Source organism: Ornithorhynchus anatinus, chromosome 5, assembly GCF_004115215.2.
Source record: "Ornithorhynchus anatinus isolate Pmale09 chromosome 5, mOrnAna1.pri.v4, whole genome shotgun sequence".
NCBI lineage: Eukaryota > Metazoa > Chordata > Mammalia > Monotremata > Ornithorhynchidae > Ornithorhynchus > Ornithorhynchus anatinus.
In genome coordinates, this window is record NC_041732.1 from 93701128 (window position 1) to 93726985 (window position 25858).

General features: G+C 44.3%; 1 protein-coding gene across 3 annotated transcripts in view; it reads left to right on the forward strand.

Moving 5' to 3' along the window:
* Window positions 1-25858, forward strand: part of PIEZO2 (piezo type mechanosensitive ion channel component 2) — a 522557-nt gene that overhangs the window by 479913 nt on the left and 16786 nt on the right. For all 3 annotated transcript variants that reach the window (XM_029065631.2, XM_029065630.2, XM_029065632.2), the window contains 7 exons: window positions 2554-2736; window positions 4732-4984; window positions 6246-6378; window positions 7591-7738; window positions 7840-8054; window positions 20389-20547; window positions 21521-21668. In XM_029065631.2, the coding sequence (XP_028921464.1) occupies window positions 2554-2736; window positions 4732-4984; window positions 6246-6378; window positions 7591-7738; window positions 7840-8054; window positions 20389-20547; window positions 21521-21668 (1239 nt within the window). The remainder of the gene's footprint in view (window positions 1-2553; window positions 2737-4731; window positions 4985-6245; window positions 6379-7590; window positions 7739-7839; window positions 8055-20388; window positions 20548-21520; window positions 21669-25858) is intronic.

Below are 25858 nucleotides of genomic sequence, written 5' to 3' on the forward strand. Positions count from 1 at the left end.
ACAGTCTAGAGGCATGACAGATGTTAATATAATAATTTGCTGCAGCAGATAAGCATGCAGTTCTTTCACAAATGTAGAGTCTCATGAAAACCAATTGAAAAGTAAATAAAAGGAGAAACTAGTTATATTAAATTTCTTTGAGTCCCTCAGACTGATTTTCACTGTCCCCTGAACCATTTCCTTTGGATATTGGGACATTTTGTGCTTGTCTTCATGACTTCATGGCCGCTGTAGCAAAAGTGTATTTCTTTTATGTGGCTTTGTTTTCAGCATTCCTCAAGATCGAGGACGCTATCTCTTCAAATAGGTTCATCAACAGTACAGTAATTGAGAAAATGGAGCCACTGTTTACATAACGGCGGCATAAAGTCAAACAAGGAGAAAGAAAAAGATGTATTTTTCCTCTCTCCAGGTGTCAGGAAGTTCTCCATTTCTCTATTTTGAGGTTTGAAATCAGTGAATTGTCAAGTCAAAATGTGGGCCATGAAATATTTAGTCCCAGTGGTAGAAAACTCAGAAATCACAAATAAACAAAACCTCATGTAGCTTCCTCACCCTTTCTGATAGACCAAAATGAAGTTTCATCTCCTTTTGTCTCTTCTGTCTACCCTCATGCTGTTTAAACAGCAAAATAGCCAAAAGCCAAGAACCTTGAGAGGAGGAAGGGAAGCAATGGGGGGGTGAATAATTGAAATCCTGGATAGCTAGTCTATGCGTATGCCGGAATTATTATTAAGATTCTTCTTATTGTCATTGCAATTGTTAGTAATAATAGTAGTAATAATGGCACTGTCCTAAGCCCTGGGGTAGATACAATCTAATCAGGTTGGACACAGTCCCTATCCCACATGGGACTCACAGTCTTAATCTCCATTTTACAGATGAAGTAATAACTGAGGCACAGAGAAGTTAAGTGATGGACCAGATGTCACCCAGCAGACAAGTGGCAGAAGTGGGATTAGAAGCCAGGTTCTTCTGACTCCCAGGCCCATGCTCTCCATGCTGTTTCTCTGCTTATTAATGTATTTGTAAATTGCTTACTTTGTCTTAAGCAGTGTTCTAAGCGCTGGGGTAAATACAAATTAATTAAGTTGGAAACAGTCCACATGGAGCTCACAGTCTAAGAAAGAGGAAGAACATATATTTATCCTCATTTTACAGCTGAGGAAACTGAGGCACAGAGAAGTAAAATAACTTGCTCAAGGGCACACAGCAAACAATTGGCAGAACCAGAATTAAAACCCAGATCCTCTGACTACCAGGCCCGTGCTCTTTCCACTAGGTCATGCCGATTCTCAGGAAGTTATCTATTTCTCTATTTTGAGGTTTGGAGTCAGTGAGTCAATCAAGTTGATGTCTATGCTATGAAGCATTTAGTCCATGATAGTAGAACACTTTCCTGGAGAACTCCCGAAACCACTGACTTAATACTGCGTTCAGTGAAAGGCCATTTTTAGGTTTCCCCTGAAAACTTGGTTTCAGACGCTAAACCATTTCAGTGCCTAAAAATATGGCAAAGTAATCCCCTTGTAAAGTCCCACAAACAGATAGAACCATGTCACTGCCTAAAAATATGGCAAAGTAATCCCCTTGTAAAGTCCCACAAATGGATAGGAAAGGAAGTGAAATCATGGAACTGAGATTCTGAAGGTTCTCCTGCCCTCGGTCAGAAGACCACCGGTACAGTCAACCAATCAGTAATATTTCTTTAGCACCTACTGTGTGCCAAGCACTGTACTAAGCACCTACTTGCGAGAGTAGAGTAGCCACAGAGAGTTTTCAGGCTAACGGGAAAGACAGACCGAAAATAAATTATGGGTAGAAGGAAGAAGTGCTTAAATAGAAAACTATGTAAATTAATCTATGCAAAAGTGCAACAGGAGATATGGGGTACAGAAGTGCTGAGAAGGGTAGATGGAAACTGAGGAGAAGAAAAATTAAATCGGTGAAAGCTTTTGGAGCTGGTGGGATTTCAGAAAGGTTTTGAAAATGGAGAGAGCTAAACTGGCAGATTTGAAGGTGGAGGGAGTTTCAGGCAGGTGAGTCAATCAAGTGAAACAATCAGTAATATTTATACTACTTATTAGCACCTATTATGTATAGACCACTTCACTAAGCACTTGGGAGATTACAGGACAGTAGAATTGGTAAAGAGGTGACCCCTCCCACAGATAATTCACAATCTGGATGAGCCAAGGGTCAGCCCCAGAAGTAAACTGGGGGGCAGGGATTGTGTCAACTAGCTCTTGTTGTCTTCCAAGTACTTAGTACAGTGCTCTGCACAGGGTAAGAGTACAAGAAATGTAAATGATGGATTGATTGATTGATTGAGAGGTGTCAGTGAAAGCTGACTTTTGGCAGGGCCTGAAAATCCCTGTAGGTTTTGAAACCCCTTGGTAAAACCCTCGAGTTCAACTCTCCATTTTCTTGCACTGTGCAGTTGTAAAAGTTAAGAAAGTCTCCCAAGTGGTTTCTAATGTTTCTTTAACACCTGAAAAGCCAATGGCATGAGAGTCCGGAAGGTTCATTTTTCCCAACTCCATTCTGGTGTAGGTGGCCATCGTGATCAAGTATTTCTTCCAGTTTGGCTTCTTTCCTTGGAACAAGAATGTGGAGTACACCAAGGACAAACCTTACCACCCACCTAACATCATCGGCATTGAGAAGAAAGAGGGCTATGTCCATTATGACCTGATCCAGCTCCTGGCGCTGTTCTTCCACCGATCTATTTTAAAGGTATTCCGGGTCACGAGCCCACAGGCATTAGTGGGTAAGTCAGTCAGTCAATCGTATTTATTGAGTGCTTACTATGTGCAGACCACTGTACTAAGCACTTGGGAGAGAACAATACAACAATAAACAGACACATTCCCTGCCTACCACAAGTTTACAGTCTAGAGGGTGCAGCAATAAGATTGGCCTGATGCTCCCTGGCAGCATTTTCAGTAAAATTCAACAGGAATGACCTGTGAGGTTAGATGACTCAACCTCCCCCCATCTTTAGCTCCATCTCTGACATTAGAGGATCATTTGGTTCTGTCCTTCGTGTTCTTTTTCCTTTTTTTGTTTACACAACCAATAGCAAACAGTAGCAGGATCGGGGTCAGAGAGAATCAGCAAAGCAGTTGACCATCACGAGCTCAAATCTCCCCAAACATAAATAATAATAATAATGTTGGCATTTGTCAAGCGCTTACTATATGCAGAGCACAGTTCTTAGCACTGGGGTAGATACAGGGTAATCAGGTTGTCCCACGTGAGGCTCACAGTCTTAATGCCCATTTTACAGATGAGGTCACTGAGGCCCAGAGAAGTTAAGTGACCTGCCCACAGTCACACAGCTGGCAGGTGGAGGCGCCGGAATTCAAACCCGTGACCTCTGTCTCCCAAGCCTGTGCTCTTTCCACTGAGCCACGCTGCTTCTCATAAAGTTGCCCCTGGTGGCAAATTAGCCATTTTGGGGGGTGGATGGGGTCATTAACTCTTCCAGTATGCTCTAGGGGTATTTGATGCATTCTGGCTGGATATGCTGCATTGCTTGAAACAAGTGCTCAACCCACTACTAAGAAGTAAGTGTACGTGGTTGGAGAATCGGGCTGAAATGTGGCAATCCCATGCATTCAATGAAATTTACTGGGTCCCTACTGGGGCCAGGTGCAATAAAAGTAGGTGACAGAGTTTCTGCTTTCAAGGAGTTTTCAATCTAGTGGAGTCCTCAGTCCTTCCTCATCAGAGGGAGGAAACTGGGGATTATTATTTGCAATTAATGGATGAAAAAAATGAGGACCATTCATTCATTCAATAGTATTTATTGAGCGCTTACTATGTGCAGACCACTGTACTAAGTGCTTGGAATGTACAATTCGGCAACAGATAGAGACAATCCCTGCCCAACTGACGGGCCTACAGTCTAATCGGGGGAGACAGACAGACAAAAACAGTAGCAATAGATAGAATCAAGGGGATGTACATCTCATTAATAAATTAAATAGAGTAATAAAAATATATACGAATGAGTGGACGAGCACAGTGCTGAGGGGAGGCGAAGGGAGAGGGGGAGGAGCAGAGGTAAAGGGGGGAAAAGGGGGCTTAGCTGAGGGGAGGTGAAGGGGGGGCAGAGAGGGAGCAGAGGGAGCAGAGGAAAAAGGGGAAGCTCAGTCTGGGAAGGCCTCTTGGAGGAGGTGAGCTCTCAGTAGGGCTTTGAAGAGGGGAAGAGCGTTAGTTTGGTGGAGGGGAGGAGGGAGGGCATTCCAGGACAGCGGGAGGATGTGGGACACGGGTCGACGGCGGGATAGGCAAGACCGGGGGACGGTTAGGAGGTGGGCGGCAGAGGAGCGGAGCCTACAGGGTGGGCCGTAGAAAGAGAGAAGGGAGGAGAGGTAGGAGGGTGCAAGGTGATGGCCAGCTAGTCAGTAGTTGATACTAGGAGTGAATCTTTCCCCCTTTGGTATCCACTTGTAGTCAGAGCTTGTTAAATCTCAAATCTGACCCAGTTCGCCTAATCTAATGTTTTCTTCAAAGACCAGTTCCCTCCTCTGCCAGCTCTCTTTTCCACCTATGACATAAGTCCCTTTTATAAACAGAAAGGTGAGTGAAAGGAACTCTGAAAGGAAATGACCCTGTTGATGGCAGTGATCCAGAAGCAGGGATCTGACTCCGTTTTTCAGGGCAGGACCATCAGGTGCTCGCCCCTGAAACCACAAAGTCACGCGTTCCTTTTCCCATTTCCAGTGTCACGGCTTATGGGATGAAGATGACATCATTGGCAGTGGCACTGATAAGGATGACTCTGATGACGATCTCTCCTTGATGGGAGGAAGGAGAGATTCGTCAGCCTCCCTCAAGTCGGTGAATCTCGCAGCTTCGGTGGAATCCATACACGTCCATTTTCCTGAGCAGCAGGCTGCCATCAGGAGGAAAAGTTCCAGCAGCGGGTCCCAGCTTTCCCACAGATCTAGCTTCTCATCCCACAGGTCCAAGAGAGGTATCTATCTTCCTGGAGAAGTAGGCCTGGGTTGCCAAGCGACCTTTCTCGGGGGATCCTCTGGATAATCCACTTGAGGATGACCCAAAAGGATGACTCATTCACATTGTACTCTGGGAATCTGACATAGGCTTGAGAATGAGAAAAAAGAAATTGCGACAGGAAGGGCAACTCTAGACTTCCTTCCTGCAGCAGGAAAAGCTGTGGACAAGATCTTTCCCGGTTGACCTCCTGGTGCGATCACGGCACGCACGGTTTCCGCCTGCTGTCACCAAGGTGTAACCTGAGAGTCTTTTATGAGGGGTTCCGAGCCATCAGCAGAAGGGGTTTGAAAAGTCCAAAAGGGTTTATCCTTTACCTCATACATTTCAGTTCATCATTTCACTCACCACTCCTCTAATATATGTGTTCACTTCTCCTTTTCTCTTCATGATGGTCAAGTGTCTATAATCTGAGAAACTCAAAACACTGCACATATATCAACTCGTTGATCAATCAGTGGTATTTATTAAGCGCTTATTGTGTGCAGAGGCCTGTGCTAAACACTTTAATCCTTGAAACCCCTCTGTGGTAAGAGAAGGAGCAACATGGACTAGTGGAAAGATCACAGGCTCTAATCCGGCTCTGTGAGGGTGAGGCACTAAACTTCTCTGTGGCCTCAGTTTCTACCTCTGTAAAATAGAGATTCAATGTCTGATCTCTCTCCTACTTGGACTGTGAGATCTCTTTGGAATAGAGATCGTGTCCAACCTTATACTTGGCTCAGGGCTTAGTGTAGTACTTGGCAAATAATATGCACTTAAAATACTATTATCATCACTATTTATTATTATTATTATTATAATTAATGAATGTGAAGGTGGACCACATTATCGTACCCATTTTAGAGAGGAAGAAACTGAGGTTTAAAGGAATTGTGACAGGATTCAAGAGAGAGAATATGACCGAGTGGTTTCAGGCCATCAATCTCTCAGATTAGGGCTCCACATTATGCCTCATTTGAGTTTCTTTTATCTGCCGGATTTCCATTTACACTGCAACAGAAATCTCTTTTCTGAGAGTAGAAAGGTACCCATAAGATCTGAATTATTTGGTACTCAGGATTCTGAAAGCCTCTATAAAGATCCTTCCATCTCTCCGAACCACTTGTCAACCCAATCTGTATTTGCCTGAATGATGCCATGTGGATTTGGGGGACTCTCAGAGTGTTGATGTCGACGCAGGTGCTCACATTAACAAGGCCATTTCTTTTCACTTCCAGGCAGCACAAGTACGAGGAACAGCAGTCAGAAAGGAAGCAGTGTACTGAGCATTAAGCAGAAGAGCAAAAAGGAAATACTTATGGAAAAACTCCGAGAACAGTTGATCGAAGCCAAAGCATTTACCATAAAAAAGTGAGTAGGGGAAAAGGTTTGGGCTAAGCATTTTTGTTTGGGGGCTGGAATCAGTTAAATGGATGAGGAAACCACCTCCATTGCCCCAGGGTCACCAGAGTTTGTGTTTCTCTAGACTATAAACTCCTCCTCTAGACTGAAAGCTCTTTTTGGGCAGGGAATGGGCCTACCCACTCTGTTTTATTGTGCTCTCCCAAGTGCTTAGTACAGTGCCCCTCACATAGTATGTAGAGAAGCAGCGTGGCTTGGTGGAAAGAGCACGGGCTTGGGAGTCAGAGGACGTGGGTTCTAATCCCGGCTCCGCCACTTGTCAACTATGTGACTTTGGGCAGGTCACTTCACTTCTCTGTGCCTCAGTGACCTCATCTGTAAAATGGGGATTAAGACTGTGAGCCCCACGTGGACAACCTGATTACCTTGTATCTACCCCAGCGCTTAGAAAAGTGCTTGGCACATAGTAAGCACTTAACAAATGCCATCATTATTGTTATTATTATTACTCAGTAAATACCATTGATTGATTGAGCATATTATCTAAGTGTATTTCCCTCGGGTCATGGTTGACGTGGTTCATATGTTGTTCATTCATTCATTCGATTGTATTCATTAAGCATCACTATGTGCAGAGCACTGTACTAAGCACTTGGGAAAGTACAATACACCAATAAACAGTGATATTCCCTGCCCACAATGAGCTCACAGTCTAGAGGCGAGGGGAGACAGACTTTTCAGGACTCAGGATCAACGGAGAGGATTTAGAGTCCAGAACGTAGATCTGACGTAGCACAGACTAGATGTGGTGGTAACTAAGGTGTTGACCGAGGGTCAGTCCACCTCTGGGTCACTGCCATGCTTGATGACCACTACAGGTCTCTCCCCAGGTCTCTGTTTTTATGGTATTTATGAAGTGTTTAAAGGAGCCAGGCACTGTATTATGTACAGGAGCAGATACCGACTAATCAGGATGGATACAGTCCATGTCCCACATGGACTCACGGTCTTAATCCTCATTTTACAGATGAGGTAACTGAGGCACAGAGAAGTTAATGATATGCCCAAGGTCACACAGCAGACAAGCGGCGGAGCAGGGATTAGAACTTTGGTCTTCTGACTCTCAGACCCCTGGTCTTTCCCCTGCACCACACTGCTTCCCCGGTGGATCTACTGACCGGCCTGCCCTTTGTAACCCAGGGGGGGATTTGGTGTTTGCAGGACTCTCCAAGTGTACGTGCCTATCAAGCAGTTCTTCTACAACCTCATCCACCCGGACTACAGTGCCGTGACCGATGTGTACGTGCTGATGTTCCTGGCGGACACCGTTGACTTCATCATCATCGTGTTTGGCTTTTGGGCCTTCGGGGTATGTTGTAAGAGTCCCCGTGATACATCCTTCTGCCGAGAATTGGGTCCTGGCTGGGAAATGCCATCTTGCTAGCCTCGATTCTCTCTCTTTTTGCCCAGAAACACTCAGCGGCTGCAGATATCACCTCTTCGCTGTCTGAGGACCAGGTCCCCGGGCCTTTTCTGGTCATGGTTCTCATTCAGTTTGGAACCATGGTGGTAGACCGAGCGCTGTATCTCCGGAAGACCGTCATGGGGAAGGTCATTTTCCAAGTCATCCTGGTGTTTGGGATTCACTTCTGGATGTTCTTCATCTTGCCAGGAGTCACCGAGAGGTAAAATCTTTGTTTTCAAATACCCTGTGTGTTCCATGTGTAAGCACATCATGGGAGGTTTTTTTAAGATATTTGTTAAGCACGTACTATGTGGCAGACACTGTTCTAAGCACTGGGTAGATACAAGCTGATCAGGTTGGACACAGTACTTGTCCCACATGAGGCTCACAGTTTGTAATCCCCATTTTACAGATGAAGTAACTGAGGCGCAGAAAAGTTAAATAACTTGACCAAAGTCACACAGCAGACAAATGACAGAACCAGGACTAGAACCCAGGTCCTTCTGACCCCCAGGCCCATGCCCTATCCACTACACCACACTGCTTTCATCTGTCCATGCACAAGTTGGTGAAGCATGAGAGACCGGCAGAATTTCAATGTAGCGAACCCCCGTCGCAGAGGAGAAAAAGCTTCCCTAATAGAAGCTGAAGAATATTGGTTTGGGCAGGATCTCTGCTGGGCTTCCATTCCCAGTCTCAACCTTCACCTTATCACTGTTTTGGTATCTGGTAAGTGCTTACTGTGTGCCAAGCATTGTACTCAGATACAAGATTAGCAGATCAAGTACAGTCCTTGTCCCACATGGGGCTCACAATAGAAGTAGGAAGGAGGACAACTAAAATGGAGATTTACAGATGAGGAACCAGAGGAGTAAAGTGGCTTGCCGAAGGTAACACAAAAGACAAGTGGTGGAGCTGTAATTGGAAGCCAGGTCCTCTAACTCTCGGGCCACACCGCTTCTCACAATGGGGCTATAATTCATTCTCCATTCCATGCTGGGATGCTACTGCTGTGTTCCCCAGCCCAAGCAAAATGGAGGACTGAGTACTCATTTGGTTCCTCGCAGACAACCAACTAGGCCCAAAGTGAGGGTGTTAGGGGCTGAATTATCCAGATGGGCTGACAGTCTGCCGAAAAGCAACTGGCTAACTATCCAAACTGCCCATTCAATTGGGTTTAGGGAACATGGTAGAAAATTGTCCCTAGTTGAGCACTGATCATATCCTTATTCCAAAGGGCAGGGTGATGAAGAGCTATGGATAGGATCAGACCAATGGCCTCCACCTATTGGAAAATTAGATATTCTGATAGAGTTAAACGAACGAAGATTATTTTGCCTGAAGAAGAGAAGGTTGGGGGTCCTTAATGATGGTGTTTGAGAATACAAAGGGAAAGAAATGGAAGAAGGTTACAGATACCGATGCTGTTACATCTGACTGACAGTGAGACATGGTGCCCTAAGAACACCACCTCTTCCCCCCTCCATACTCCTCCCCTTCCTCTCCTCTTTCACCACCCTCCTCCTTACCTCTTTCCCCTCTGGCCACTTCTTCTCAGCTTCTTTCGCGGGCTCCTCCTCTACCACACACCCCCTAACCGTGGGAATCTCTCAAGGTTCAGTTCTGGGCCCCCCTCAATTCTCCCCTTACATCCATCCCTTAGAGAACCTGCTCACTCCCATAGCTTCAAACAACCATCTCTGCAGATGATTCTTCTCCAGTCCCAACCTCTCTCCTTCTCTGCAGTGTAGCATTTTCTCCTGCCTAAAGGACATCTCTCCTCGGATGCCCTTCCAACACCTGAAACTCATCATGTCTAAAAAAGAATTCCTCATCTTCCCACCCAAATGCTCTCTTTTCCCCTTACTTTCTTATCGACATAGACAGCATCATCATCCTCCCTGTCTCACAAGCCTGTAAATTTGGCATCTTCTTCTACTCATCTCTCTTTTTTAATCCGCATATTCAGTCTGTCACCAAATCCTGTTTGTTCTACTTGGACAGCATTTCTAGAATTCACCCCTTCCTCTCCATCCAAACCTGCTGCCATACTTATCGTATTCCGCTTTGCCTCTTCATTGTTCTCCTTTCCTCCTGTTTCTCCCCTCGCCAGGCCATATTTCACTCTGCTGCCCATAACATTTTTCTTAAAATACCCTGTCCATGGATTCCCACATCTCAAAAATCTCCAGTGGTTGTCCATTCATCACTGCATCAAACAGAAACTCTTTAGTCTTGACTTTGAGGCATTCATACAGCTCTCCCCCTCCTACCTTACTTTTCTGATCTCTTAAAACAACCCACCCCATACACTTCACTCCTCTAATGCCATCCTATTCACTAGACCTCAATCTTGTCTGTCTCGCTGCTGACCTCTTGCCTATGTCCGCCCTCTGGCCTGGAACTCCTTCCCCCTTTCACATCTGATGGACCACCACTCTCCCCACCCACAAAGTCCTGCTTAAATTACATCTCCTCCTAGAGGCCTTCCCTGACCAAGCCCTTATTTCTCTTACTTGCTCTCCTTTCTGTGTTGCCTATGCAACACGTTATTACTATTATGGTATTTGTTAACTGCTTACTATGTGCGAGGCACTGTACTAAGCTCTGGGGTGGATACAAGCAAACCCGGTTGGATACAGTCGTTGTCCCATGAGGGGCCCGTAGTCTCAATCCCCAATTTACAGATGAGGTAACTGAGGCACAGAGAAGTGAAGTGACTTGCCCGAGGTCACACAGCAGACGTGGTGGAGCCAGAATTAGAACCAATGACCTTCTGACTCCCAGGCCGGTGCTCTATCCACTACGCCATGCTGTTGTTAGTCACTGCCCCCTCCAGCCCCACAGCACTTATGTACGTGTCCCAATATTCTCTCGTTTTCCCTTTCTGTAATTTATTTTAATGTCTGTCTTCCCTTCTAGACACTAACCTCCCTGTGGACAGTGATTCTGTCTACTGACTCTATTGAACCATACTATCCCAAGAGTTTAGGAAAGTGCTGTGCACACAGTAAGTGCTCAGTAAGCACCTCACATCATCTCCACTAGCATTCAAGCAGTCCGTTGAATTTAGTGACTGCTTGTCACTAAAGTGTGACACTTTAGTGTGAAGAGTACTGAAGTGCTTGGGAAAGTAAAATAAAACCAAGTTGGTAGACACATTCCCTGCCCACAGTGTGCTTACAGTCTAGAGGACTACCATTACTATCACTTCATTTTGACCATCTCATCCTGACCTCATGATTTTATGGATCTAAGAGAAGTAAAAGCTCTGCTGTACGTAGGGCATGATAAAAGAGCTGCATTATGTTGGCAGTGGTCAAATCAGAAAATGGGTAGAGTCATTTGGGTGTAGATTGTGAGCCCTTTGTGGGTTGGGGGCCATATCTGATTGTTTATCTTGTACCTGCCTGTATCTCTTGGATGCCAGGAACTCAGGGATTCACGCTGAAACCAGGCCCAAAATGAGTAAATCCTCCTCTGCCCTACTGTGGAAATGTTTCAAAATGCTGCCATCTTGTGGGAAGCTCTTGTGGCTCCAAATTTGGAGTATTTCAATTCACCTTTCTGGAGGACCTCGGGTTTTGGGGGAGTTTTTTGTTGCGTTTCAGCTCAACTTCTTCATTTCTACAAACACTCAACCGGTACCCACAGATTGTACATTCTCTAATCCAAGTTCTTAACTCTCACAGCCGGGAAGGACCCTCAACATCTTGGACATTTGCAATGGTGGCGTGAAAAGCTGCAGTGAGAGAGAACATTGTATAGCGGTTAGAACAGTGCTTGGCACATAGTAAGCGCTTAACAAATACCATCATTATTATAGAACTCTAGACTCGAAGGGCCTTCATAATAGTGGTATTCGTAAAGCACTTACTATGTGCAGGCACTGTTGTAAGCACTGGGGTAGGTACAGTTAATCAGGTTGGATACAGTCCCTGTCCCACCTGGGGCTTACAGTCTTAATCCCCATTTTACAGATGAGGTAACTGAGACACTGAGAAGTTGTGACTGGCCCAAGGTCACACAGCAGACAAGTGACGGAGCCGGGATTAGAACCCAGTCCTCTGATTCCCAGGCCCAGCTCTTTCCACTAGGCCATGCTGCTTCTCAATGTCAGGCAGGGTGATTCCCACAAGTATTACTCAGAGGAAGAGAGGCCAATAATCTGGGTTTATTTTCAGCCTGACTTTCTTCTGTTTCTTGCTGATGCAGCACTGGATGCTTTATTTCAAATATTTTTTATTTAAAGAGCCCGTGTTCCTTCCACTTTGGCTTCTGCTGCTAATTTCTGCAGCTCGGGAGTGGGAGCCAGGTTCATGGAACTCAGAGAGGGAATATAAATGTTCTGGAACAGATGAGTTGCTCAGATCTTCCCCTAGAGAAACCCTCTGGTTTGGGAAAGATGCAGGTTACTTCCACAGAAAGGCACCTGTGATGTCATTATGTTGCAGTGTGAGCCCGCCATGCATCCCCATGTCCATTACATGTAAGGATCAGCAATGGTCACTGAATTTTGAGTCATTCATTATCATCTTCATGGCCTAGAAGAAAGAATATAAGACTGGGAGTCAGGAGACCTGGATCCTTGCTCTTTGACTTCCCTGCTGGGTGACCTTGAGCAAGTCATTTAACTTCTTTGTGCTGCAGTTTTTTCATCTGTAAAGTGGAGATAAAATATCTGTTTTTCCTCCTTCTTACACTGTGATCCCTGTGTCTGATCTGATTATCTTGTATCTTCCCCAGTGCTTAGTCCAGGACTTGGAACATAGTAAGTATTTGATAAATACCAATATTATCATGACTATTATTCTCGAGTATCCTTTATGTGAAAAGCACTGTACTGAGTGCCTTCTGGAAGCAGCATGGCTCAGTGGAAAGAGCCTGGGCTTCGGAGTCAGAGGTCATGGGTTCGACTCCCGGCTCTGCCACTTGTCAGCTGTGTGACTGTGGGCAAGTCACTTCACTTCTCTGTGCCTCAGTTACCTCATCTGTAAAATGGGGATTAAGTGTGAGCCTCACGTGGGACAACCTGATTACCCTGTATCTCCCCCAGTGCTTAGAACAGTGCTCTGCACATAGTAAGCGCTTAACAAATACTAGGCATTGGGTCCATACAATAGAAGTAGAAGACAGAGTCCTTGCTTTGCAAAACTTGCCATCTAAGGCGGGGAGCTGCATTTTACCAGATTATCAGCTCCTTGAGGGCAGGAATCATGTCTTCCTAGTCTATAGCATTCTCCAAAGCACTTAGTACAGTGTTCTGCATAAAGTAGACACTCATAAATACCACTGATTGAATTATTGATTGATCTAATTTATCTTACTTGATCAGATCCAAGTAGTCTTACATTTTGTTCATGGAAAGGGAGTCCATTTTGGATATTTTCTTTTTTTGTCATCTTCTATAATTTTTTTAGAACCACAAAGCTGAAAGGGGCCCCAAAGTTGTTCAGGCCCCCATTACTGGTTATGTGACCTTAGGCAAGTCATTAAACTTCTCTGTGCCTGAGTTCTCCTGTTCTCCCTCCCGCTTTGACTGTGAACCCCATGCGGGACAAAGACTGTGTCCAACCTACTTGACCTGTGCCTACCCCATTGCTTAGAACAGTGTTTGACACACAGTAAGTGCTTAACTAATACCATAAAACAACTAAAACATAAAACAAACATCTCCAGGCAGTTGAACGACCAAGCCATTTAGGACAGAGCTTGGTCTATTCTTTTCTTAAAGATCCTAAAGGTGGAGACCCTTCTCCTCCTCCCCCCTACAACCTCACTAGCGGCTTCTTGCAGTATTTAACTTCCCTGAGATTGAAGAAATTTTTCCTTATGTTCAACCAAAGTCTCTCCTGCTTTTATCTCAACCCATTTCCATTGTTTGGTCCCCATGAACACAGGGAAAACGGATCAGCATCACCACACAGTGAAGACAGGGTTTCACTTAGTACTCACCTCTACCTTCTCTTCCTCAGAGTCAGGTTTTCCTCCCTTTCATTCATTCAATAGTATTTATTGAGCGCTTACTATGTGCCGAGCACTGTACTAAGCGCTTGGAATGTACAAATCGGTAACAGATAGAGACAGTCCCTGCCCTTTGATGGGCTTACGGTCTAATCGGTTCATCACAATTGTCAGTCTTCTTTGACCTTTTTTTAGAAAATGGTATTTGTTACATGCTTACTATATGTCAGGCACTGTACTAAGCCCTGGGGTAGATACAAAATGATCGGGTTGGACACAGTCCCTGCCCCACATAGAGTTCACAGTCTTAATCCCCATTTTACAGATGAAGTTACTGAGGCACAGCAGACAATGGCAGAGCCGGATTAGAACACAGGTCCTCTGGCTCCCAGGTGCATGCTTTTTTCACTGCTTCTTTAGATTCTCTAACACCATTTTTAAGGAAGCAGAGTGGCTTAATGGAAAGAGCCTGGGTTTAGGAGTCAGAGCTCGTGGGTTCTAATCCTGATCAGCCATTTATCAGCTGTGTGACTTTGGACAAGTCACTTAGCTTCTCTATCTCTCAGTGACCTCATCTGTAAAATGGGGATTAAGACTGAGCCCCACTTGGGGTAACCTGATTACCTCGAATCTCCCCCAGAGCTTAGAATTTAGCTTGGCACATAGTAAGAGTTTAACAAATACCATCATCATCATTATTATTATGAACTGTGACCAAAGTATACACAGTACTCAAATAAGGATCTGACCTTTTAAAGCTCAAAGATTAGGGGAATATTAGATTCCACAGAAAATATTCCTCTTTCAAGTGGGGATGATTTAGATATTGCACTTCTCTCTCGTTTGGACTATGAGCCCGTTGTTGGGCAGGGATTGTCTCTATCTGTTGCCAAATTGTACATTCCAAGTACTTAGTACAGTGCTCCGCACATAGTAAATGCTCAATAAATATGATTGAATGAATGAATGAATGAATGAATTTGGCCTTTGAGCCTTGTCATTTAGGGCTTTTGAATTTACCTCCACAGCTAAGGTCAGAATAGCTTGTATTTCCCTGCATGGGGTCAGTCTAGTTGGCTGCCGTGCCTGCACACTAGGCATCACTGATCCAGTCTTTCTGGCTCCCGTGCCATAGATGAGATCTGGCTAGGGCCCCTTCTACCTTCTTTTGAGGTAGAGAAGGAAGATTGTGTGGGGAGAAAGGTTCATTCGTTCATTCATTCATTCTGTCGTATTTATTGAGCTTTTACTGTGTGCAGAGCACTGTACTAAGCACTTGGAAAGTACAATTCAGCAATCAAGAGAAACAGTCCCTGCCCACAATGAGCTTACAGTCTAGAAGGGGGGAGACAGCGTGGCTCAGTGGAAAGAGCCCGGGCTTGGGAGTCAGAGGTCATGGGTTGGAATGCCAGCTCTGCCACTTGTCAGCTGTGTGACTGTGGGCAAGTCACTTAACTTCTTTGGGCCTCAGTTCCCTCATCTGTAAAACAAGGATTAAGACTGTGAGCCTCACATGGGACAACCTGATTACTCTGTATCTACCCCAGCACTTAGAACAGTGCTCTGCATATAGTAAGCACTTAAATACCAACATTATTATTATTATTATTATATCAAAACAAGTAGACAGGTATCAATAGTATCAATATAAATAAATAGAATTACAGATATATACATATCAAAACAAATAAACAGTCATTAATAAAAATAAATAGAATTATAGATATGTATATATATATACTCAAGTGTTGTAGGGCAGAGAGGGGGGGTATAGCAAAAGGAGAGTGTCAGAGTGATGGGGAAGGGAGGGGGAGCCGAGGAAAAGGGGGCCTAAGTCCAGGAAGACCTCTTGGAGGAGGTGAGCCTTCAGTAGGGTTTTGAAGGGGCAAAGAGTGATTGCCGGATGTGAGGAGGGAGGGCATTCCAGGCTAGAGGTAGGATGTGGGCCAGAGGTTGATGGCAGGACAGATGAGAACGAGGCACCGTGAGAAGGTTAGCACCAGAAGAGCTAACCAGAAGAGGACCAGAGGAAAGTTATACTCCAAAGAGAAAAAAATTAGTGTCTCTGATAGAAACTTGACTCTTTTTATTTTCTGCCCCAAATCCTCAAAAGAATCTCTCTCTCTCTTCCTCTGCATCTCTCTCTATCTTTTTCTTTCTTCTTCCATCCCCCCCCTTCCCTTCCCTTTCCCCTCTACCTTGCTAATTACTCTGCCTTCCTGCTCTGCCTTCCATCTCTGTGGGTAAAGTCCATAGTTCCATATAGGCATCCCCACTATCATCATCCTTTCTTTCCTTTTTTCACGTGTATAATAATGTTTTCCTACAATTCTTTTTCCCTCCAGATTGACTTTCTATACTTGTTTTACCCGTTCACTCTTTCTAATGCCTTCTTCCAAAGAGCTCTGCAGATGTGGCTATGTCTTCACAACTTTCCTTGACCCTCACCTCATAATTAGTGAGAAGCAGCGTGGCTCAGTGGAAAGAGCATGGGCTTTGGAGTCAGGGCTCATGAGTTCGAATCCCAGCTCTGCCACTTGTCGGCTGTGTGACTGTGGGCAAGTCACTTAACTTCTCTGTGCCTCAGTTCCCTCATCTGTAAAATGGGGATTAAGACTGTGAGCCCCACGTGGGACAACCTGATTCCCCTATGTCTACCCCAGCGCTTAGAACAGTGCTCGGCACACAGTAAGTGCTTAACAAATACCAACATTATTATTATTATTATGAGAACGAGGCACCGTGAGAAGGTTAGCACCAGAAGAGCTAACCAGAAGAGGACCAGAGGAAAGTTATATTCCAAAGAGAAAAAAATTAGTGTCTCTGATAGAAACTTGACTCTTTTTATTTTCTGCCCCAAATCCTCAAAAGAATCTCTCTCTCTCTTCCTCCTCTGCATCTCTCTCTATCTTTTTCTTTCTTCTTCCATCCCCCCCCCTTCCCTTTCCCCTCTACCTTGCTAATTACTCTGCCTTCCTGCTCTGCCTTCCGTCTCTGTGGGTAAAGTCCATAGTTCCATATAGGCATCCCCACTATCATCATCCTTTCTTTCCTTTTTTCATGTGTATAATAATGTTTTCCTACAATTCTTTTTCCCTCCAGATTGACTTTCTATACTTGTTTTACCCGTTCACTCTTTCTAATGCCTTCTTCCAAAGAGCTCTGCAGATGTGGCTATGTCTTCACAACTTTCCTTGACCCTCACCTCATAATTAGTGAGAAGCAGCGTGGCGCAGTGGAAAGAGCACGGGCTTTGGAGTCAGGGCTCATGAGTTCGAATCCCAGCTCTGCCACTTGTCAGCTGTGTGACTGTGGGCAAGTCACTTAACTTCTCTGTGCCTCAGTTCCCTCATCTGTAAAATGGGGATTAAGACTGTGAGCCCCACGTGGGACAACCTGATTCCCCTGTGTTTACCCCAGCACTTAGAACAGTGCTCTGCACATAGTAAGCACTTAACAAATACCAACATTTATTTTATTTATTTTATTTAATTACGATATATCAATTATCTCTCATCTGAATTTTCCCTTTATATCCCTAACTCAATAATAAAAATAATAATTATGGCATTTGTTAAGCACTTACTATGTGCCAGGCACTGTACTAAGCACTAGGTTGAATACAAGCAAATCAGGTTGGACACAGTCCCTGTCCCATGTGGGGCTCACACTCTTAATCCCCATTTTACAGATGAGGTAACTGAGGCACAGAGAAGTAAAGTGACTTGTACAAGGTCACACAGCAGACAGGTGATGGAGCCCAAATTAGAACCCATGACCTTCTGACTCCCAGGCCCATGCTCTATTCATTATGCCATGCTGCTTCTCAGCATGATAAGGACTTTTATTTTATTTGGAATCAGAGAGATGGGAAAAGCTGTAGGGCAGTTATTGAAATGGCGGTCAGGCTGTAAGAGTCTCAATTCCCAAAATGCCTCTTGAAGTTATTTATTCTTTAGCACTACATACCCCCTTTTCCCGGAAATATGATTGAACTTCCTAATTCAGCTTTGAAGACAGGTGTAAAATACCAACAACCTCAGACATGTTCATCAGCATGTCTTTCTGGTCCTGAATCTTATCTTGGGAGTGTAGCATCCGGCATGTGGACTGATTATACTGGATATGGAGAACTACAATAATGAGCCAGCTGGTCAACCTTTGAAATGTTATTGGAATCCTTTATTTCCCAGAGGAAGATCTCTTCTTCTTGGCATAAAGTATAAAGGCCATCAACATTTCCTCCTTCATAACATGTTGCAAGCTTCCCAGGGTTTAAATGATTCCTATTTCAGAATAGAGACAAATTGGTGCTAAAACAAACTTTCAAATATACTGTAATATCTCTAATAATTTCTTTACCTTCCTTTATCTACTCTATGTTTGAAGCAGATGAAATTCACACATTGGTGCAGGCATGATGGAAAATGCCAGTGTGGGGGCCACAGTCAATCTATCAGTTGTATTTATTTAGCATTTCTTTGTGCAGAACGCTGTACTAAGCACTTGGGAAAGTACAATACAACAGTTGATAGATGTGATCTCTGCCTTCAAGGAACTTATAGTCTACAGAGGAGACAAAATGGATTAGGGTTAAAAATATTTACATAGGTATTGTGGCACTGGGTCAGTATCAAAGTGTTTATAAGGGCTGCATGGACAAATTCATAATTGATGTACAAGGGAAGGAAGATGGGGGAATGAGGGAGTAGTTAGGGAAGGATTTGTGAAAGAGATGTGATTTTAGGAGGATTTTGATGGTGGGGAAAGTGGTGGGATATCACATATAAAGGGAAGGGAAGTTCCAGGCCCAAGAGAGAAACTGGGCAAGGGGCAGGTGGTGGGATAGACAAGATCTAGGGAAAGAGATTAGGTTGGTTTTGGAGAAGGAAATTATGCTAATTGATGGTAGTAGGGAATCAGCGAGGTTCAGAGGGAGAAAGCTGATTGTCTTAAAACTCATGGTTAGGAGTTTCTGTTTGATGTGGAGGTGGATGGACAACCATTTGAGATTTCTGAGGCATGGAGATATATGGACTGAATGGTTTTTCGAAAAACGATCTGGACAGCAGAGTGAAAAATGGACTGGAGGGGGAGAGATACGATGTGGGAAGGTCAGTGAGGCTGATGCAATAGTCAAGATAAGAAATGGTGAGTGCTTAGATCAGCATGGTAGCAGTTTGGATGGAGAGGAAGGGGAAGATTCTAGAGATGTTGTGCAGTTAGAACCCACAAGATTTGGTGACAGATTAAATACATGGGTTGAATGAGACAGACGAGTCTGGGATAATGCCAAGGTTACAGGGCTTGTGAGACAGGGAGGATGGTGGTGTTGTCTACAGTGATGGGAAAAATCACAGAGAGGACGGGGTTTGAAGGGGAATATGAGGAGTTCAGCCTTGGATATGTTAAGTTTGAAATGTGGGTGGGAATCCAAGTAGAGATGCCCTGAAGGCAGGAGGAAATAAGAGTCTACAGAGGAGAGTGGACAATGCTTGAGAGGTAAATTTGGAAACTATCTGTCTACTACATGTAGAGATGGTGGTTGAAGTCATGGGAATGAATGTGTTCTCCAAGGGAGAGGGTATAAATGGAGAATAAAAGGGGACCCAGAACTGAACCCTGAGGGACTTCCACAGTTAGAGGATGGGAGTCAGAGGAGGTACCCTCAAAATAGACTTAGAAGGGCAGAGAGATAGGAGGAGGACCAGGAGAGGACAGGATCAGTGAAACCAAGGAAGGATAATGTTTCTGGGAGAAGAGAGCCAGTCCTGGCCTCATTGTGCATATACAAAGGACACGTATCCCTTGTTGTATGTTTGAAGCTGACAGCTCTTGGTGGTATTTATGTCCTTGCCTCTTTGTTTCATGGTTCTTACAGAAGCTTCTGCTTTAGTAGAGCCACTCCTTTCCTGATTGAGAGGGCCCTACTGGTCTGTCGAGATTACCTGATATCTCACCCTCAGCTAGGCTGCAGGATTGTCTGAAGTTTTGTTTCATTGTTTAAGGTATTTGTTAAGTACTTACAGTGTGCTAGTCCCTGTATTGAGTGCTAGGGTAGATACAAGTTAATTAGGTTGTATAGAGATCCTGTTCACAGTTTTAGTCCCCATTGAGGTAATTGAGGCACAGAGAAGTGAAGTGACTTGCCCAAGGTCACTCAGCAGACAGGTGGGAGAGGAAGGATTAGAACCCAGGTCCTTCTGACTCCCAGGTCTGAGTCTTATCCACTAGGCCATGCTGTTTCTCGGGGGAAAACAGATTCATAATAATAATAATAACGTTGGTATTTGTTAAGCTCTTACTATGTGCAGAGCTCTGTTCTAAGCTCTGGGGTAGATACAGGGTATCACAATGTTAGCCTGATATCAATCAATCAATCAATCAATCACATTTAATGAGTACTTACTGTGTGCAGAGCACCATACTAAGTGCTTGGGAGAGTACAATATTACAGAGTTGGTAGGCACATTCCTTACTCTCAAGGAACCTTCCGCCCAGAGATAGCCTTTTTCCCACTCTCATTTTTCTGAGCATAAACAAATGCAAGAGGTACTGTTAAAGAAAATGTCACTCTATTTCTATTGTAGGAAATTCAGCCAGAACCTAGTAGCCCAACTTTGGTATTTTGTGAAATGCCTTTACTTTGGATTATCCGCATACCAGATCCGCTGTGGCTATCCAACTCGAGTGCTGGGTAACTTCCTCACCAAGAGCTACAATTATGTAAATCTCTTTCTATTTCAAGGGTAAGTATCTTCTGCCTGTGTCAGAATCTTCCCCTTTCAGGACGATTTTGTCCTTCAAATGCTTTTGCTGTAGATTAGCATTTGATCTTCATCAATAAGCAATAGTTGGAAAAGTGGCAATACGGACATAATTCTTCGAAATGTCGGAAATTATGGGACAATTTCACCCCATCAGCTGTTTTTATTCATCTATAGCTATACTTCCATAACTACATTTGCATAATGATGCTACAATTTTCAATTCCTTTAGAACCAGTATATCCAGGCAAGGAAGACATTCAGAATGTCCTTTATCATTTACCTGGGTGAAAAAACAGAACTTAGCTAGAGCATAAAAACATTGGAGGTCATTACTGACTATAAGTAGGAGTGATAGTAATATTTGTAGTCATATTTATTGAGCACCTACTTGGTGAAATCCACTGTTCTGATGCTAATTGCTGCTGACCATAACTCACATCTGAAAGGGTATGAAAAAGGCCAATTCACGGGACTGTCTGAGGCCTACTAGAACACCTCCAGAATTAGTTTTCAATTAAGAAACAAGGTCTTCCTCCCTTCTCCCTCGTCAACCTGTCATCCCTCAACCGTGTTTGCCATGGGCTTGGGCTAACCAAATACAAATATCTGCTTCTTACACAACAAGCTGCTCCTCTCCAGCCCAGGGAGCAAAGAAACCCAAAAAAAATTGAATTGATTAAAGGTTAAAGATGAGGCTGCTAATTGCAAAAGGGAGCAGAGGACCAGGTAGCTTGACGATCCATTCTCCCATCCTCAGAAAGTTACCTTAATTTATATACAAATTTACACATTTCCTTTTACCAAGCAGCCAGCTTTGCAAACTCTTATTTATTCATGGCTACATCTCCCTGGACTACAGACAGGAATTCGTGGGACTTGGACAAGCTTCTGAATGAAGGTTGGTGTGGGCTTTCTCATGTATCTGGATCACAAGATGCGTCTCTCCCCTTAGATTCCGCCTGGTTCCGTTTTTGACTGAGCTGCGAGCAGTTATGGACTGGGTGTGGACTGATACCACGCTGAGCCTCTCCAGCTGGATCTGCGTGGAAGATATTTACGCTCACATATTCATCTTGAAATGCTGGCGAGAGTCAGAAAAAGTAAGCAGGTTTTGGAAAGGGCCTTCATCCTCTTCTCTTTCCTCAGCAAATACTAGGTTCTTGCTTGACCCCAAAAGCGATATGCTGCCATTTTCTGATTTCCAAACGAAAGTGAAGAGAAACAGCTCTCACGGGCTTTAACTGTCTGTATCGAAGCCCATTAGGAACTTTCAATCCAACTAAATTAGAAACTCTGGACTCTGCAGTGCCTTCGTCAGAAATAGCCTCCAGATGTTTGCTGGCTTTGTCAATTCTGTGAGGTTTTGTTTTTTAAAAAGAAAGACATGAAAAATTCTTGTAAGTGAAAGAGAGCTAGAACAAGCCTCCATGCTGAAAGAGTAACTGTGAGTGAGGGAGTGACTGGGATCTGGTGATCATCTGGGTTGTCGTTGTCCATCTTTCGCTGATTTGCTCTAGAGTAGCAGTGTGACCTAGTGAGAAAGAACTCAGGACTAAGAGTCAGGTCACCTGGCTTTTAATCTTGTCTCTACTTGCCTGCTGTGTGATCTTGGGTAAGTCACTTAACTTCTCTGTGACTCGGTTTCTTCATCTTTTAAATGGGGATGAAAATCCTGTTCATTCTCCCCCTCAGACTGGGAGTCTCATCTGGGACAGAGACACAGATCAGACTGTGTCTGAACTGATTTTATTGTATACACACCAGTTGAAAAAGGGGAAGACATCCTTCTACCTCAGGAGGAGTTGAGGAGTCACTACTGCTGTTTCCTCTAGACTGTAAGCTTGTATGGGGCAGGGAATGTGTCTGTTATATTGTTATATTGTACTCTCCCAAGTGCTTAGTATAGTGCTCTGCACATAATAAGCGCTCAGAAATTTTCATTCATTCATTCATTCAATTGTATTTATTGAGCACACTTGACTGACTGACTGAGTAGAGCCATCGCTGTTAGGCAGAGCCACCAGTACATCCGTTTTCACAGGGGCAGAGCCTCTTGCTCTTTCGGGATGATCGAGAAACTTAGAAGGGACGTCCTGGCCCAGAGTCTCCATAAAGCTGATAGAACTGTGATTCTGGGTGACGATGATGATGGTATTTGTTAAGCGCTTATTATGTGCCAAGCACTGTTCGAAGAGCTAGGGTAGTTACAAGGTAATCAGGTTGTCCCACGTGGGGCTCACACTCACAATCCCCATTTTACAGATGAGGTATCTGAGGTAGAGAGAAGTGAAGTGATTTGCCCAAGGTCTCACAGCAGACAAGTGGCAGAGCCGGAATTAGAACCCATGACCTCTGACTCCCAAGCCCATGCTCTTGCTACTAGACCACGCTGCTTCTCCTGGGTTTCAGCCGCACCCCTGAGCAGTCTCTGCCCGTGGAGGGGTCAGTGCCCCAATTTCTGGTTCCATAGTTCATTTTGTGCCTAAGCTTGTGTGTGCGCCTGTTGTGCCCCATAACTGCAAACTCTCTTTCCTGCTGCTACTGCTGGGAGGCTTATATGGGTGAAGGCATGATTGGCAGGAACACACCACATGCTACTGCTCTCCCATGCCCTTTTCCCCCCCTTTCCCTCTGCTCCTCCCCCTCGCCCTTCCCTCAGCACTGTGCTTGTCTGCTCATTTGTATATATTTTGTATTAACCTATTTATTTTGTTAATGAGATGTACATCCCCTTGATTCTATTTATTGCCATTGTTTTAATGAGATGTACATCCCCTTGATTCTATTTATTGCTATTGTTTTTGTCTGTCTGTCTCCCCCGATTAGACTGTAAGCCCATCAATGGGCAGGGACTGCCTCTATCTGTGGCCGATTTGTACATTCCAAGCGCTTAGTACAGTGCTCTGCACATAGTAAGCACTTAATAAATACTATTGAATGAATGAATTGCTCTCCAGAAGGAGTCCCAGTCCCAGGATTCTCTAGGATAGGCTCTCTCAAACCTTCTGAGGTGCTATCATCGGGACCGCCTACCAATCTTCTTCCAGGTGCACGGCGGATTAAGCGGTGCAGTGTCCCTGAGGCAGTGCCCACAGAAGGTGCCGTGTTTGTAATAATAGTAGTACCAAGGATAATAATAAATATGGTATTTGTAAAGTCCTTACTGGGTGCCAAGCACTGTTCTAAACTCCGGGGAAGATACACTAGTCGGGGCAGACACAGTCCCTGTCCCACAAGGGGCTCACAGTCTTAATCTTCATTTTACAGATGAGGTAACTGAGACCCAGGGAAGTGAAGTGACTTGCCCAACATCACACAGCAGACAGGTGGCAGAGCCAGAATTAGAACCCACATCCTCTGACTTGCAGGCCCGTGCTCTTTCCACTAGGCCATACAGCTAATAGTAGCAGTAGTCGTAATAGGCTTTATTGAATGTCCTCTTGGTGCAGTGCACTGTACTAGACATTTGGGAAATGCAGAATAACTAAGTGGCCTTTTCCCTGTCCACTCGTGCTAATAGGAAAGACAAACATAAAATACACTTATGATTCTGTCCAAATAAATAAATTGAATGGACATGTATCCTGGGGTATCGAAGAGAGTATCATTTCATTCTTCAGTGCTATAGATGGTTGAAGGGAAGATATGCCTCAGGGTATTTACTGGGGAATTAACTGGGGAAACTTGTTGGAAGAGGTGGGATTTTAGGAGGGATTTGAATATGGGGAGAGCTAGGGTATCTCTGATGTTAGGAGGGAGAGGGAGTTCCAGCTTGGATGTTTGCGGGCATCAGTGTGAGTAAGTAAGAGGTGGGCGAGTCAAGAGCAAGGTACAGCTAAAAGTTTGGCCTGGTGGGAGCCAAGATAGTGGATTGGGAAAGAGCGGATTAAGGGAGAAGTTAAGTAAAATGGGGTCAAATGGTGGAGAGTCTTGTAGTCATTTGTGAGGAGTTTTTGTTTGATGCAAGAAGACACAAGGGGCCAGTGGAGGGTTCTGAGAAGAGATGAGGTGGAGAAATGCTTCAGGAAAATGATCAGTGCAGCAGCATACAGTATAGCCCAGAGAGGGAAGAGGCTGGAACCTGGATGACCTCCGAGGAGTCTATTATTATCATTATTATTATTATTATTATTATTATTGAATGGTATTTGTTAAATGCTTAATATGTGCCAAGCACTGTTCTAAGCACTGGGGTAGATACAAGATGATCTAGTTTAGACACAGTCCCTGCCCCTCATCAAGATCACAGTTGAAGTAAAATAAATGAATGGTGGTATTTGTTAAGCACTTACTATGTGCAAAGCACTGTTCTAAGCGCTGGGGGATACAAGGTGATCAAATTGTCCCACGTGGGGCTCAAAGTTTTAATCCCGATTTTACAGATGAGGTAACTGAGGCACAGAGAAGTTGTGACTTGTCCAAGGTCACACAGCTGACAAGTGGCGGAGTCAGGATTAGAACCCATGACCTCTGACTCCCAAGGCCGGGCTCTTTCCACTGAGCCATGCTGCTTCTCTAGCCACGCTGCTTCTCTAGACGGGAGAAAAGGTATTCATCCCTCATTTTACAGATGAGGAAACTGAGGCACAGAGAAGTTGTCACTTGTCCAAGGTCATGCAGTTGGCCAGTGGCAGAGCTGGAATAAGAAGCCAGGATATCGGACTCCCGGGCCCATATTCTTTCCATAGGCCTCTTTGCTTACCAGGTAGGCTAATATAAGAGTCTAGCCAAGACAAAACCAGAGGTTGTACCGGGATGGAAGCAGTTTGGGTAGAGATGAATGAATGAACCAATCAATCAATCAAATTTATTGAGCACTTACGGTGTGCAGAACACTCTACTAGATGCTTGGGATAGTGCAATACCCTGACTCAATCCTCTTTTCCTTTTCTTTAACTCACCTCTGTCGCCCTGACTAGTTCCCTTTATTCACCCCCACCTCCCAGCCTCAGAGCACCTATTTATATATTTGTAATTTATTTACTTATATTAATGCCTTTCTCTCTAGACTGTAAGCTCATTTGGGGCAGGGAATGTATCTGTTATATTGTTATAGTGTACTCTCCCAAGAGCTTAATACAATGCTCTGCACATGGTAAGTGTTCAGTGAAGACTGATAAGACATCATTCCCTGCTTTCAACAAACTTACAGTCTAGAAAGAGAGACAGACATTAAATTAAATTATGGCTATGTACATAAGTACTGTGGAAGTGAAGGTAGGGTGAATATCAAGTGTTTAGAGAGTACAGATCCAAATGCATAGGCAGTGCAGAGGGGATGGAGTAGGGG